The sequence below is a fragment of the Tachyglossus aculeatus genome, chromosome 1 (assembly GCF_015852505.1).
Source record: "Tachyglossus aculeatus isolate mTacAcu1 chromosome 1, mTacAcu1.pri, whole genome shotgun sequence".
Classification (NCBI taxonomy): domain Eukaryota; kingdom Metazoa; phylum Chordata; class Mammalia; order Monotremata; family Tachyglossidae; genus Tachyglossus; species Tachyglossus aculeatus.
In genome coordinates, this window is record NC_052066.1 from 87998091 (window position 1) to 88014581 (window position 16491).

At 48.5% G+C, this 16491-nt stretch overlaps 1 protein-coding gene across 1 annotated transcript in view; it reads right to left on the reverse strand.

Moving 5' to 3' along the window:
• SLC25A36 (solute carrier family 25 member 36) overlaps nucleotides 1–4506 on the reverse strand; it is a 74965-nt gene extending 70459 nt beyond the window's left edge. The window contains exon 1 of the mRNA XM_038745742.1: nucleotides 4429–4506. Within this exon, the coding sequence (XP_038601670.1) occupies nucleotides 4429–4469 (41 nt within the window). The 5' untranslated portion in view covers nucleotides 4470–4506. The remainder of the gene's footprint in view (nucleotides 1–4428) is intronic.
• Between the last annotated feature and the right edge of the window lie 11985 nt (nucleotides 4507–16491).

Consider the following 16491-nt stretch of genomic DNA (forward strand, 5'->3'; position numbering starts at 1 on the left):
CCCAGCACTGTTCTAGGCGCTGGATCCGTTTGCCCGGGGATGATAATAATAACACTAATAATAATAATGATGGTATTTGTTAAGCGCTTAGTAGGTGTCCAGCACTGTTCTAGGTGCTGGATCCGCGTGCCCGGGGATGCTAACAATAATACCAACAACGATGGTATGTGTTAGGCGCTTAGTAGGTGCCCAGCACTGTTCTAAGTGCTGGATCCGCATGCCCTGGGATGCTAACACCAATACTAATAATGATGGTATTTGTTAAGCGCTTAGTAGGTGTCCAGCACTGTTCTAGGCGCTGGATCCGCGTGCCTGGGGATGATAATAATAATAATGCTAATAATGATGGTATTTGTTAAGCGCTTAGTAGGTGCCCAGCACTGTTCTGGGCGCTGGATCTGCGTGCCCGGGGATGCTAACAATAATACTACTAATACTAATAACGATGGTATGTGTTAGGCGCTTAGTAGGTGCCCAGCACTGCTCTAGGTGCTGGATCCGCGTGCCCGGGGATGCTAACAATAATACTAATAACGATGGTATGTGTTAGGCGCTTAGTAGGTGCCCAGCACTGTTCTAGGCGCTGGATCCGCGTGCCCGGGGATGCTAACAATAATACTAATAACGATGGTATGTGTTAGGCGCTTAGTAGGTGCCCAGCACTGTTCTAGCCGCTGGATCCGCGTGCCTGGGGATGCTAACAATAACACTACTAATACTGATAGCGATGGTCTGTGTTAGGCGCTTAGTAGGTGCCCAGCACTGTTCTAGCCGCTGGATCCGCGTGCCTGGGGATGCTAACAATAACACTACTAATACTGATAGCGATGGTCTGTGTTAGGCGCTTAGTAGGTGCCCAGCACTGTTCTAGGCGCTGGATCCGCGTGCCCGGGGATGCTAACCATAATACTAATAACGATGGTATATGTTAGGCACTTAGTAGGTGCCCAGCACTGCTCTAGGCGCTGGATCCGCGTGCCCGGGGATGCCAACCATAATACTAATAACGATGGTGTGTGTTAGGCGCTTAATAGGTGCCCAGCACTGTTCTAGGCGCTGGATCCGCGTGCCCGGGGATGCTAACAATATTACTACTAATGATGATATGTGTTAGGCGCTTAGTAGGTGCCCAGCACTGTTCTAGGCGCTGGATCCGCGTGCCCGGGGATGCCAACCATAATACTAATAACGATGGCGTGTGTTAGGCGCTTAGTAGGTGCCCAGCACTGTTCTGGGCGCCGGATCCGCGTGCCCGGGGATGATAACAATAATACTACTAATACTAATAACGATGGTATGTGTTAGGCGCTTAGTAGGTGTCCAGCACTGCTCTAGGCGCTGGATCCGCGTGCCCGGGGATGCTAACAATAATACTACTAATACTAATAACGATGGTATGTGTTAGGCGCTTAATAGGTGCCCAGCACTGTTCTAGGCGCTGGATCCGCGTCCCCGGGGATGCTAACAATAATACTAATAACGATGGTATGTGTTGGGCGCTTAGTAGGTGCCCAGCACTGTTCTGGGCGCTGGATCCACGTGCCCGGGGATGCTAACAATAATACCACTAATACTAATAACAATGGTATGTGTTAGGCGCTTAGTAGGTGCCCAGCACTGTTCTAGGCGCTGGATCCGCGTGCCCGGGGATGCTAACAACACTACTACTAACACTAATAATAATGGCATTTGTTAGGCGCTTAGTAGGTGCCCAGCACTGTTCTAGGTGCTGGATCCGCATGCCCAGGGATGCCAACCATAATACTAATAGCGATGGTATGTGTTGGGCGCTTAGTAGGTGTCCAGCACTGTTCTAGGCGCTGGATCTGCGTGCCCGGGGATGATAACAATAATACTACTACTAATAATAATAATGGTATTTGTTAGGCGCTTAGTAGGTGCCCAGGACTGTTCTAGGCGCTGGATCCGCGTGCCCGGGGATGCTAACAATAATACTACTAATACTAATAACGATGGTATGTGCTAGGCGCTTAGTAGGTGCCCAGCACTGTTCTAGGCGCTGGATCCGCGTGCCCGGGGATGCCAACCATAATACTACTAACGATGGTGTGTGTTAGGCGCTTAGTAGGTGCCCAGCACTGTTCTGGGCGCTGGATCCGCGTGCCCGGGGGTGCTAACAATATTACTACTAATACTGATAGCGATGGTCTGTGTTAGGTGCTTAGTAGGTGCCCAGCACTGTTCTGGGCGCTGGATCCGCGTGCCCGGGGATGCCAACCATAATACTAATAACGAAGGTATGTGTTAGGCGCTTAGTAGGTGCCCAGCACTGTTCTAGGCGCTGGATCCACGTGCCCGGGGATGCCAACCATAATACTACTAACGATGGTATGTGTTAGGCGCTTAGTAGGTGCCCAGCACTGTTCTGGGCGCTGGATCCGCGTGCCCGGGGATGCCAACCATAATACTAATAACGAAGGTATGTGTTAGGCGCTTAGTAGGTGCCCAGCACTGTTCTGGGCGCTGGATCCGCGTGCCCGGGGATGCCAACCATAATACTACTAACGATGGTATGTGTTAGGCGCTTAGTAGGTGCCCAGCACTGTTCTGGGCGCTGGATCCGCGTGCCCGGGGATGCCAACCATAATACTACTAACGATGGTATGTGTTAGGCGCTTAGTAGGTGGCCAGCACTGTTCTAGGCGCTGGATCCGCGTGCCCGGGGATGCTAACAGCACTACTACTAACACTAATAATAATGGCATTTGTTAGGCGCTTAGTAGGTGCCCAGCACTCTTCTAGGCGCTGGATCCGCGTGCCCGGGGATGCCAACCATAATACTAATAGCGATGGTATGTGTTGGGCGCTTAGTAGGTGTCCAGCACCGTTCTAGGCGCTGGATCCGCGTGACCGGGGATGCTAACAATAATACTAATGATGATGGTATGTGTTAGGCGCTTAGTAGGTGCCCAGCACTGTTCTAGGCGCTGGATCTGCGTGCCCTGGGATGTTAACAATAATACTACTACTAATAATAATAATGGTATTTGTTAGGCGCTTAGTAGGTGCCCAGCACTGTTCTAGGCGCTGGATCCGCGTGCCCGGGGATGCCAACCATAATACTAATAGCGATGGTATGTGTTGGGCGCTTAGTAGGTGTCCAGCACCGTTCTAGGCGCTGGATCCGCATGACCGGGGATGCTAACAATAATACTAATGATGATGGTATGTGTTAGGCGCTTAGTAGGTGCCCAGCACTGTTCTAGGCGCTGGATCCGCGTGCCCTGGGATGTTAACAATAATACTACTACTAATAATAATAATGGTATTTGTTAGGCGCTTAGTAGGTGCCCAGCACTGTTCTAGGCGTTGGATCCGCGTGCCCGGGGATGCCAACCATAATACTAATAGCGATGGTATGTGTTGGGCGCTTAGTAGGTGTCCAGCACCGTTCTAGGCGCTGGATCCGCGTGACCGGGGATGCTAACAATAATACTAATGATGATGGTATGTGTTAGGCGCTTAGTAGGTGCCCAGCACTGTTCTAGGCGCTGGATCCGCGTGCCCTGGGATGTTAACAATAATACTACTACTAATAATAATAATGGTATTTGTTAGGCGCTTAGTAGGTGCCCAGCACTGTTCTAGGCGCTGGATCCGCGTGCCCGGGGATGCCAACCATAATACTAATAGCGATGGTATGTGTTGGGCGCTTAGTAGGTGTCCAGCACCGTTCTAGGCGCTGGATCCGCATGACCGGGGATGCTAACAATAATACTAATGATGATGGTATGTGTTAGGCGCTTAGTAGGTGCCCAGCACTGTTCTAGGCGCTGGATCCGCGTGCCCTGGGATGTTAACAATAATACTACTACTAATAATAATAATGGTATTTGTTAGGCGCTTAGTAGGTGCCCAGCACTGTTCTAGGCGCTGGATCCGCGTGCCCGGGGATGCCAACCATAATACTAATAGCGATGGCATGTGTTGGGCGCTTAGTAGGTGCCCAGCACCGTTCTAGGCGCTGGATCCGCGTGCCCGGGGATGCCAACCATAATACTAATAGCGATGGTATGTGTTGGGCGCTTAGTAGGTGCCCAGCACTGTTCTGGGCGCTGGATCCGCGTGCCCGGGGATGCTAACAATAATACTAATAACGATGGTATGTGTTGGGCGCTTAGTAGGTGCCCAGCACTGTTCTAGGCGCTGGATCCGCGTGCCCGGGGGTGGCCATAATAATGCTAATAATACTAATGACGATGGTCTGTGATAGGCGCTTAGTAGGTGCCCAGCAGTGTTGTAAGCGCCCGAGCCCCGACTAGGCCCCTTCGGGTCCCTCCGGCCCGGGCCCGGGCCCGCGCGCGCACAGACAGGCATGCACACGCATGCACACGCATGCACGCGCATGCACACGCGCATGCACACACGTGTGCACAGACACACACACACACACACACACACACGTACCCTCCGGCAAACAGATGCACCAGCGTGTCCCTCTGGCTCATCGTCTCTCCGGCATCACCCCGTGCCCGCGGAGCCAGGGCGCGTCCCCGCGCGCGCGCCCCCGCGCGCGCGGGCACGAGTATGCAAATCAGCCCCAACGCCCGTCCCGATTGGCTCCCCCCCCGCCGGGTGACGTCACGGGGGACCCGGCGCGCGCTCTCCCCCGTCCGAATGAAAGGCGGCGGGGAGGGGCCCGCGTGACGTCACCGCCCGAGGGACCCGGATGCTGCGCTCGCCCTCGCCCCTTCAGGCTCGAGTTGGGCCACCGGGATTCAGTCAATCAATCAATCAGTCAATCAATCAATCAATCAGTCGTATTTATTGAGCGCTTCCTGCGTGCAGAGCACCGTACTAAGCGCTTGGGAAGTCCAAGTTGGCAACATTATAGAGGCGGTCCCTACCCAACAGTGGGCTCACAGTCTAGAAGGGGGAGACAAGACAACAAAGCAGAACATGCTAACAAAATAAAATAAATAGAATAGATAGGTACAAGTAAAATAAATCAATAAATAGAGTGATAAATATGTATACAAACATATATACTTTTATACAGGTGCTGTGGGGGAGGGAAGGAGGTAAGATGGGGGGGATTCGGCTTGAAGAGGCCTATACTACTGGTGTTTGATTCATTCAGTCCTATTTACTGAGCGCTTACTGTGTGCAGAGCACCGTACTAAGCGCTTGGGAAGTCCAAGTTGGCAACAGCTAGAGACGGTCCTTACCCAACAGCAGGCTCACAGTCTGGATAGGGAGACACAGATAACAAAACAGAACATATGAACCAAATAAAATAAGTAAATAGAGTAATAAATATGTACAAACATATACATTCATTTATTCATTCATTCAATCTTGTTTATTGAGCGCTTGCTGTGTGCAGAGCACCATACTAAGCGCTTGGGAAGCCCAAGTTGGCAACAACTAGAGACGGTCCCTACCCAAAGCAGGCTCGCAGTCTGGATAGGGGGAGACAGACAACAAAACAGAACATATGAACCAAATAAAATAAATAAATAGAGTAATAAATATGTACAAGCATATATTCATTTATTCATTCATTTAATCGTGTTTATTGAGCGCTTACTGTGTGCAGAGCGCCGTACTAAGCTCTTGGGAAGCCCAAGTTGGCAACAACTAGAGACGGTCCCCACCCAACAGCAGGCTCACAGTCTGGAAGGGGGAGACAGACAACAAAACAGAACATACGAACCAAATAAAATAAATAGAGTAATAAATATGTACAAACATATATACATTCATTCAATCGTATTTATTGAGCGCTTACTGTGTGCAGAGCACCGTACCAAGCACTTGGGAAGCATAAGTGGGCAACATCTAGAGACGGTCCCTACCCAACAGCGGGCTCACAGTCTGGAAGGGGGAGACAGACAACAAAACAGAACATACGAACCAAATAAAAGAAATAGAGTAATAAATATGTACAAACATATATACATTCATTCAATCGTATTTATTGAGCGCTTACTGTGTGCAGAGCACCGTACTAAGCGCTTGGGAAGCATAAGTGGGCAACATCTAGAGACGGTCCCTACCCAACAGCGAGCTCACAGTCTGGAAGGGGGAAACAGACAACAAAACAGAACGTATGAACCAAATAAAATAAATAGAATAATAAATATGTACAAACATATATACATTCGTTCATTCATTCAATCGTATTTTTTGAGTGCTTACTGTGTGCAGAGCACCGTACTAAGCGCTTGGGAAGTATAAGTGGGCAACATAGAGAGACACTCCCTGCTCAACAGCGGGCTCACAGTCTGGAAGGGGGAGACAGACAACAAAACAGAACATATGAACCAAATAAAATAAATAGAATAATAAATATGTACAAACATATATACATTCATTCATTCATTCAATCGTATTTTTTGAGTGCTTACTGTGTGCAGAGCACCGTACTAAGCGCTTGGGAAGTATAAGTGGGCAACATAGAGAGACAGTCCCTGTCCAACAGCGGGCTCACAGTCTGGAAGGGGGAGACAGACAACAAAACAGAACATACGAACCAAATAAAATAAATAGAGTAATAAATATGTACAAACATATACATTCATTTATTCATTCATTCAATCCAATCAATCAATCAGTCAATTGTATTTATTGAGCACTTACTGTGTGCAGAGCACTGTACTAAGCACTTGGGAAGTCCAAGTTGACAACATTATAGAGACAGTCCCTACCCAACAGTGGGCTCACAGTCTAGAAGGGGGAGACAGACAACAAAACCAAACATGCTAACAAAATAAAATAAATAGAATAGATATGTACAAGTAAAATAAATAAATAAATAAATAGAGTAATAAATATGTACAAACATATATACGTGTGTACAGGTGCTGTGAGGAAGGGAAGGAGGTAAGAAGGGGGAAATGGAAAGGGGGATGAGGGGGGAGGGATTCGGCTTGAATAGGCCTATACTACTAATAATGATGGTGTTTGATTCATTCAGTCATATTTACTGAACGCTTACTGTGTGCAGAGCACCGTACTACGCACTTGGGAAGCCCAAGTTGGCAACAACTAGAGACGGTCCCTACCCAACAGCGGGCTCACAGTCTGGAAGGGGGAGACAGACAACAAAACAGAACATATGAACCAAATAAAATAAATGGAGTAATAAATATGTACAAACATATACATTCATTTATTCATTCATTCAATCATGTTTATTGAGCGCTTACTGTGTGCAGAGCACCGTACTAAGCGCTTGGGAAGCCCAAGTTGGCAACATCTAGAGACTGTCCCTACCCAACAGCGGGCTCACAGTCTGGATAGGGGGAGACAGACAACAAAACAGAACATATGAACCAAATAAAATAAATAAGTAGAGTAATAAATATATACAAACATATATACGGTCATTCATTCATTCAATCGTATTTATTGGGCACTTACTGTGTGCAGAGCACCGCACTAAGCGCTTGGAAAGTAAGGTTGGCAACATATAGAGACGGTCCCTACCCAACAGCAGGCTCACAGTCTAGAAGGGGGAGACAGACAACAAAACAGAACATATAAACCAAATAAAATAAATGTGGACAAGTAAAATAAAGAGTAATAAATATGTACAAACATATATACATTCATTCATTCATTCAATTGTATTTATTGAGTGCTTACTGTGTGCAGAGCACTGTACTAAGCACTTGGGAAGTCCAAGTAGGCGACATATATAGATAATCCCTACCCAACAGCGGGCTCACAGTCTAGAAGGGGGAGACAGACAACAAAACAGAACATATGAACCAAATAAAATAAATAAGTAGAATAATAAATATGTACAAACATATATTCATTCATTCATTCATTCAATCCTATTTATTGAGCACTTACTGTGTGCAGAGCCCTGTACTAAGCGCTTGGGAAGTACAAGTCGGTGACATATAGAGACGGTCCCTACCCAACAGCTGACTCACAGTCTAGAAAGGGGAGACAGACAACAAAGCAGAACATATAAACCAAATAAAATAAATGGAATGAATATGTACCAGTAAAATAAATAAATAGAGTAATAAATATGTACAAACATATATAAATTCATTCATTCAATCCTATTTATTGAGCGCTTACTGTGTGCAGAGCACTGTACTAAGCGCTTGGGAAGTACAAGTCAGCAACATATAGAGACGGTCCCTACCCAACAACGGGCTCACAGTGTAGAAGGGGGAAGACAGACAACAAAACAAAACATATAAACCAAATAAAATAAATAGAATAAATATGTACAAGTAAAATAAATAAATAGAGTAATAAATATGTACAATCATATACATTCATTCAATCGTATTTATTGAGTGTTTACTGTGTGAAAAGCACTGTACTAAGTGCTTGGGAGGTCCAAGTTGGCAACATATAAAGACGGTCCCTACCCAACAGCAGGCTCACAGTCTAGAAGGGGGAGACAAGACAACAAAACAAAACATATAAACCAAATAAAATAAATAGAATGAATATGGACAAGTAAAATAAATAGAATAATAAATATGTATAAACATATACACATTCATTCATTCATTCATTCAATTGTATTTATTGAGCGCTTACTGTGTGCAGAGCACTGTACTAAGAACTTGGGAAGTACAAGTTGGCAACATATAGAGACGGTCCCTACCCAACAGCGGACTCACAGTCTAGAAGGGGGAGATGGACAACAAAACAGAACATATAAACCAAATAAAACAAATAGAATAAATATGTACAAGTAAAATGAATAGAGTAATAAATAAGTACAAACATATATACATATATACAGGTGCTGTGGGGAGGGGAAGGAGGTAAGGTGGGGGGGTTGGGGAGGGGGAGTAGGGGGAGAGGAAGGTAGGGGCTCAGTCTGGGAAGGCCTCTACACGTGCTGCCTAGAATTCCTCAACAACAACTCTCTCCTCGACCCCCTCCAGCCTGGTTTCCGTCCCCTACATTCCACGGATACTGCCCTCTCAAAGGTCACCAATGACCTCCTGCTTGCCAAATCCAACGGCTCCTACTCTGTCCTAATCCTCCTCGACCTCGCAGCTGCCTTCGACACTGTGGACCACCCCCTTCTCCTCAACACGCTATCTGACCTTGGCTTTACAGACTCCGTCCTCTCCTGGTTCTCCTCTTATCTCTCTGGTCGTTCTTTCTCAGTCTCTTTTGCAGGCTCCTCCTCCCCCTCCCATCCTCTTACTGTGGGGGTTCCCCAAGGTTCAGTGCTTGGTCCCCTTCTGTTCTCGATCTACACGCACTCCCTTGGTGACCTCATTCGCTCCCACGGCTTCAACTATCATCTCTACGCTGATGACACCCAGATCTCCATCTCTGCCCCTGCTCTCTCCCCCTCCCTCCAGGCTCGCATCTCCTCCTGCCTTCAGGACATCTCCATCTGGATGTCTGCCCGCCACCTAAAACTCAACATGTCGAAGACTGAACTCCTTGTCTTCCCTCCCAAACCTTGCCCTCTCCCTGACTTTCCCATCTCTGTTGACGGCACTACCATCCTTCCCGTCTCACAAGCCCGCAACCTTGGTGTCATCCTCGACTCCGCTCTCTCATTCACCCCTCACATCCAAGCCGTCACCAAAACCTGCCGGTCTCAGCTCCGCAACATTGCCAAGATCTGCCCTTTCCTCTCCATCCATACCACTCCCCTGCTCGTTCAGGCTCTCATCCTATCCCGTCTGGACTACTGCATCAGCCTTCTCTCTGATTTCCCATCCTCATGTCTCTCTCCACTTCAATCCATACTTCATGCTGCTGCCCGGATTATCTTTGTCCAGAAACGCTCTGGGCATATTACTCCCCTCCTCAAAAATCTCCAGTGGCTACCAATCAATCTGCACATCAGACAGAAACTCCTCACCCTGGGCTTCAAGGCTGTCCATCACCTCGCCCCCTCCTACCTCACCTCCCTTCTCTCCTTCTCCAGCCCGGCCCGCACCCTCCGCTCCTCTGCCACTAATCTCCTCACCGTACCTCGTTCTCGCCTGTCCCGCCATCGACCCCCGGCCCACGTCATCCCCCGGGCCTGGAATGTCCTCCCTCTGCCCATCCGCCAAGCTAGCTCTCTTCCTCCCTTCAAGGCTCTACTGAGAGCTCACCTCCTCCAGAAGGCCTTCCCAGACTGAGCCCCTTCCTTCCTCTCCCCCTCATCCCCTTCTCCATCCCCCCATCCTACCTCCTTCCCTTCCCCACAGCACCTGGATATATGTATATATTTTTGTACATATTTATTACTCTATTTATTTATTTATTTATTTTACTTGTACATATCTATTCTATTTATTTTATTTTGTTAGTATGTTTGGTTTTGTTCTCTGTCTCCCCCTTTTAGACTGTGAGCCCACTGTTGGGTAGGGACTGTCTCTATATGTTGCCAATTTGTACTTCCCAAGTGCTTAGTACAGTGCTCTGCACATAGTAAGCGCTCAATAAATACGATTGATGATGATGATGATGATAATATGTATATATGTTTGTACATATTTATTATCCTATTTATTTTACTTGTACATATTTATTCTATTCATTTTATTTTGTTAATATATTTTGTTTTGTTGTCTGTCTCCCCCTTCTACACTGTGAGACCGCTGTTGGGCTCACATAGTAAGCGCTTAAGAAATACCATTATTATTATTATTTTAGTAAGTGCTTAATAAATGCCATCATGATTATTATTATTATTTTACAGATGAGGGAGCTGAGGCACAGAGATGTGAAGTGACTTGCCCAAGGCCACACAGCAGACAAGTGGTGGAGCGGGGATTAGAACCCATGACCTTCATCTCACTCTGAGTGCTGTGGTGATTCACCGCCAAGAAAGAGCAGAGTTAAACTGACACCAAGTCGAGCTAATGAAACTGAGGTGAAGGAACTGTGCCCTTGTCCCGGTTCTGTTGGGCACCCCATTCCTCACACGGGGCACCCCGCTCCTCACGGCCTCCTGGCTTCCACCCACCTCTGGCCCCGGTCTCTCCCAAGCCTTGGTTGCCGGAGGCTGGGAGCACAGAGCTGCTTTTCAGGAGCATCCCTGGAAAAACCTGCTGGGTCCAGGGCAACGAGTCCATTCATTCAATCGTTTTTATTGTGTGCAGAGCACTGTACTAAGCGCTTGGGAAGTACAAATCGGCAGCATAGAGAGACGGTCCCAACAACGGGCTCAGCGGGGGACCCCTCTTGGAGGGAGGAGGGGGAGAGGGCAAGTAGAGATCACAACTCTAGAAGCAGCAGTGGCCAAGTGGAAAGAGCACAGGCCTCGGAGTCAGAGGACCTGGGCCTGTCTGATCATCATCATCATCAATCGTATTTATTGAGCGCTTACTGTGTGCAGAGTACTGTACTAAGCGCTTGGGAAGTACAAGTTGGTAACAAATAAAGACAGTCCCTATCCAGCAGTGGGCTCACAGTCTAAAAGGGGGAGACAGAGAACAAAACCAAACATACTAACAAAATAAAATAAATAGAATAGATAGGTACAAGTAAAATAAATAAATAAATAAATAGAGTAATAAATATGTACAAACATATACATATATACAGGTGTTGTGGGGAAGGGAAGGGGGTAAGATGGGGGGGATGGAGAGGGGGATGAGGGGGAGAGGAAGGAAGGGGCTCAGTCTGGGAAGGCCTCCTGATCTGATCTGATTAATGCCTGCTTACTTGTTTCGATGTCTGTCTCCCCACCGACTGTGAGCCCGTTCTGGGCATCGATTTGTCCCTTTTTATTGCTGAATTGCTGAATTGTACTTTCCAAGTGCTTAGTACGGTGTTTTGCACACAGTAAGCACTCAATAAATATGATTGAATGAATGACTGATTAGTTGGTATCTACCCCAGCATTTAGTACAGTGCTTGGTGCTTAGTAGAAGCAGCGTGGAAAGAGCACGGGCTCTGGAGTCAGAGTTCATGGGTTCAAATCCCAGCTCCGCCAATTGTCAGCTGTGTGACTTTGGGCAAGTCACTTCACTTCTCTGGGCCTCAGTTACCTCATCTGTAAAATGGGGATGAAGACTGTGAGCCCCCCGTGGGACAACCTGATCACCTTGTAACCTCCCCAGCGCTTAGAATAGTGCTTTGCACATAGTAAGCACTTATAAATGCCATCATCATCATCATCCTCATTAGTAGGAACTTAACAAATAGAGAAGCAGCATGGGTGAGGGGATAAAGCACAGACCTGGGAATCAGAAGAACCTGGGTTCTAGTCCCTGCTCTGCCACATAATAATAATAGTAATTATGCCATTTGTTAACATTTTCTATGTGCCAGGTACTGTTCTAAGCACTGGGGTGGATACAAGCAAATGGGGTTGTACGCAGTCCCTGTCCCACGTAGGGCTCATGGTCTCACTCCCCATTTTACAGATGAGGTAACTGAGGCCCAGAGAAGTTAAGTGACTTGCCCAAAGTCACACAGCTGATAAGTGGTGGAGCCGGGATTAGAACCCATGACCTCTGACTCCCAAGCCCGGGCTCTTTCCACTGAGCCATGCTGCTTCTGTACTGTACTAAGCACTGGGGTGGATACAAGCACATCTGGCTGGACACAGTCCGTGTTCCAGATGGGGCTCGTAGTCTCAATCCCCATTTTACAGATGAGGTAACTGAGGCCCAGAGAAATGAAGTGATTTGCCCAAGGTCACACAGCAGACAAGTGGTGGAGCTGGGGTTAGAATCAATCAATCAATCAGTCGTATTTATTGAGCGCTTACTATGTGCAGAGCACTGTACTAAGTGCTTGGGAAGTACAAATTGGCAACACATAGAGACAGTCCCTACCCAACAGTGGGCTCACAGTCTAAAAGGGGGAGACAGAGAACAAAACCAAACATACCAATAAAATAAAATAAATAGGATAGAAATGTACAAGTAAAATAAATAAATAAATAAATAAATAGAGTAATAAATATGTGCAACCATATATACATATATACAGGTGCTGTGGGGAAGGGAAGGAGGTAAGATGGGGGGATGGAGAGGGGGACGAGGGGGAGAGGAAGGAAGGGGCTCAGTCTGGGAAGGCCTCCTGGAGGAGGTGAGCTCTCAGCAGGGCCTTGAAGGGAGGAAGAGAGCTAGCTTGGCGAATGGGCAGAGGGAGGGCATTCCAGGCCCGGGGGATGACGTGGGCCGGGGGTCGATGGCGGGACAGGCGAGAGCGAGGTACGGTGAGGAGATTAGCGGTGGAGGAGCGGAGGGTGCGGGCTGGGCTGGAGAAGGAGAGAAGGGAGGTGAGATAGGAGGGGGCGAGGGGATGGACAGCCTTGAAGCCCAGGGTGAGGAGTTTCTGCCTGATGCGCAGATTGATTGGTAGCCATTGGAGGTTTTTGAGGAGGGGAGTAATATGCCCAGAGCGTTTCTGGACAAAGATAATCCTGGCAGCAGCATGAAGTATGGATTGAAGTGGAGAGAGACACGAGGATGGGAGATCAGAGAGAAGGCTGGTGCAGTAGTCCAGACGGGATAGGATGAGAGCTTGAATGAGCAGGGTAGCGGTATGGATGGAGAGGAAAGGGCAGATCTTGGCAATGTTGCGGAGCTGAGACTGGCAGGTTTGGTGACGGCTTGGATGTGAGGGGTGAATGAGAGAGCGGAGTCGAGGATGACACCAAGGTTGCGGGCTTGTGAGACGGGAAGGATGGTAGTGCCGTCAACAGAGATGGGAAAGTCAGGGAGAGGACAAGGTTTGGGAGGGAAGACAAGGAGCTCAGTCTTTGACATGTTGAGCTTTAGGTGGCGGGCAGACATCCAGATGGAGATGTCCTGAAGGCAGGAGGAAATGCGAGCCTGGAGGGAGGGGGAGAGAGCAGGGGCAGAGATGTAGATCTGGGTGTCATCAGCATAGAGATGATAGTTGAAGCCGTGGGAGCGAATGAGGTCACCAAGGGAGTGAGTGTAGATTGAGAACAGAAGGGGACCAAGCACTGAACCTTGGGGAACCCCCACAGTAAGAGGATGGGAGGGGGAGGAGGAGCCTGCAAAAGAGACTGAGAAAGAACGGCCGGAGAGGTAAGAGGAGAACCAGGAGAGGACGGAGTCTGTGAAGCCAAGGTCAGATAACGTGTTGAGGAGAAGGGGGTGGTCCACCGTGTCAAAGGCAGCTGAGAGGTCGAGGAGGATTAGGACAGAGTACGAGCCGTTGGATTTGGCAAGCAGGAGGTCATTGGTGACCTTTGAGATGGGCAGTTTCCGTGGAATGAAGGGGACGGAAGCCAGACTGGAGGGGGTCGAGGAGAGAGTTGTTGTTGAGGAATTCTAGGCAGCTCGCGTGGACAACTCGTTCAAGGAGTTTGGAAAGGAATGGTAGGAGGGATATGGGACGATAACTAGAAGGTGAGGTGGGGTCAAGAGAGGGTTTTTTTAGGATGGGAGAGACATGGGCATGTTTGAAGGCAGAGGGGAAGGAACCAGTGGAGAGTGAGCGGTTGAAGATGGAAGTTAAGGAGGGGAGAAGGGATGGAGCAAGAGATTTCATAAGATGAGAGGGAATGGGGTCAGAAGCACAGGTGGCCGGAGTAGCACTTGAGAGGAGGGAGGAGAGTTCCTCTGAGGATACCGCTGGGAAGGATGGGAGAGTAGCAGAGAGTGTTGAGAGCCGGGGGTTGGAGAAAGGGGGGAAGAGACTTTGGGGAGGTCGGACCTGATGGATTTAATTTTGTTAATGAAGTAGGAGGCCAGATCGTTGGGGGTGAGGGAAGGAGGAGGGGGAGGAACCGGGGGCCTGAGAAGGGAGTTGAATGTATGGAAGAGCTGGCGGGGGTGATGGGCATGGGTGTCAATAAGGGAGGAGAAATAGCTTTGTCTGGCAGAAGAGAGGGCTGAGTTAAGGCAGGAAAGGATAAACTTGAAGTGAACGAGGTTGGCATGGTGTTTAGACTTTCGCCAACAGCGTTCGGCAGCTCGAGCATAAGAGCGAAGGAGGCGGACAGTGGCAGTGATCCAGGGCTGTGGGTTAGTGGTGCGAGAGCGGCAAAGGGAAAGGGGAGCGAGTGAGTCTAGCTGAGTAGAAAGGGTAGAGTTGACAGCAGTAATATGATCATCAAGACTGGGTAGAGAGGAGAGGGCGGCGAGGTGGGGTGTGAGGCGCTCCGAAAGATGGGTGGGGTCCAGAGAGCGGAGATCTCAGTGAGGGAGTAATATGGATTTACAGGGGAAAGGAGTGTGAGTGAGGAGGCAGGTGAGAAGATTATGATCAGAGAGAGGGATTTCAGAGTTGGTGAGGGTGGACACAGTGCAGCGGTAGGAGATGATGAGGTCGAGAGTATGACCGAGTTGGTGAGTGGGCGAGGTGGGGTGGAGGAAGAGGTTGGCAGCGTCAAGGAGAGATAGAAGGCGGGCGGCAGAGGAGTCGTTAGGGATATCCATGTGGATATTGAAGTCTCCGAGGATCAGAGTGGGCATGGAGAAGGAGAGAAGGAAGGTGAGGAAGGGGTCAAAGTCGTTAAAGAAGTTGGAAGTGGGGGCGGGAGGGCGGTAGATGACGGCTACAAGAATCTGGAGGGGGTGGTAGAGGCGAATAATGTGGGCTTCAAAGGAAGGGAAGGAAAGGGAAGGGGGAGGAGGGATAGTGCGAAAGCGACATTGGGGGGCGAGAAGGAAACTGACTCCTCCTCCTTTTCCGGTGAGTCTGGGGGAGTGGGAGAAGAAGAGGCCTGCACTGCAGAGAGCAGCAGAAGAGACCGTGTCGTCCGGAGACAGCCATGTTTCAGTTAGAGCGAGGAGAAGTAAAGAACTGGAAAGGAAAAGGTCCAGGATGAAAGGGATCTTACTTAGAATCCATGACCTTCTCACTCCCAAGTCCATGCTCTATCCACTATGCCATGCGACCCTTCACACATGTCTGCTGAGTGACTGTGGGCAAGTCACTTCACTTGTCTGGGCCTCAGTTACCTCATCTGTGAGCCCCAAGTGGGACAGGGACTGTTTCCAACCTGATTAGCTTGTATCTAACCCCGGTGCTTAGTATAGTGCCTGTCATGGAGTAAGCGCTTAACAAATGCCATTAGAAAAAAAAAACAATTTTAGGTTTGGGTCTGTCGACTGATAGCTTGGTTCCCAGTCCTCAGGGGCCCAGCTCCTCTTGGTTAGCATTCATTCAGTCACATTTATTGAGCGCTTACTGTGTGCAGAGCAGTGTACTAAGCGCTTGGGAAGTACAAACTGGCAACATATAGAGACGGTCCCTACCCAACAGGCCTTTGGACCGGGCAGGGAGAGTAGGGTCAGAAGTGCTGTCTACCAAATCATGGAGTGCACAGTCTAACTCACCAGAATGGGGGAGAAACCCTCAAATGAATCTTGATACTACTAATAATTGTGGTATTCACTAAGCACTTACCATGTGCCAAGCCATGTACTAAGTGCTGCATATAATAAGCACTCAGCAAATATTATTGATTGATTAATTGATTGATTGATTGGGAGTTGCAAGATAATCAGGTTGAACACCATCCGTGTTCTATGTGAGACTCACTCTAATCAATTAATCCTATTTTTTGAGCACTTACTGTGAGCAGGGCACTGAACTAAG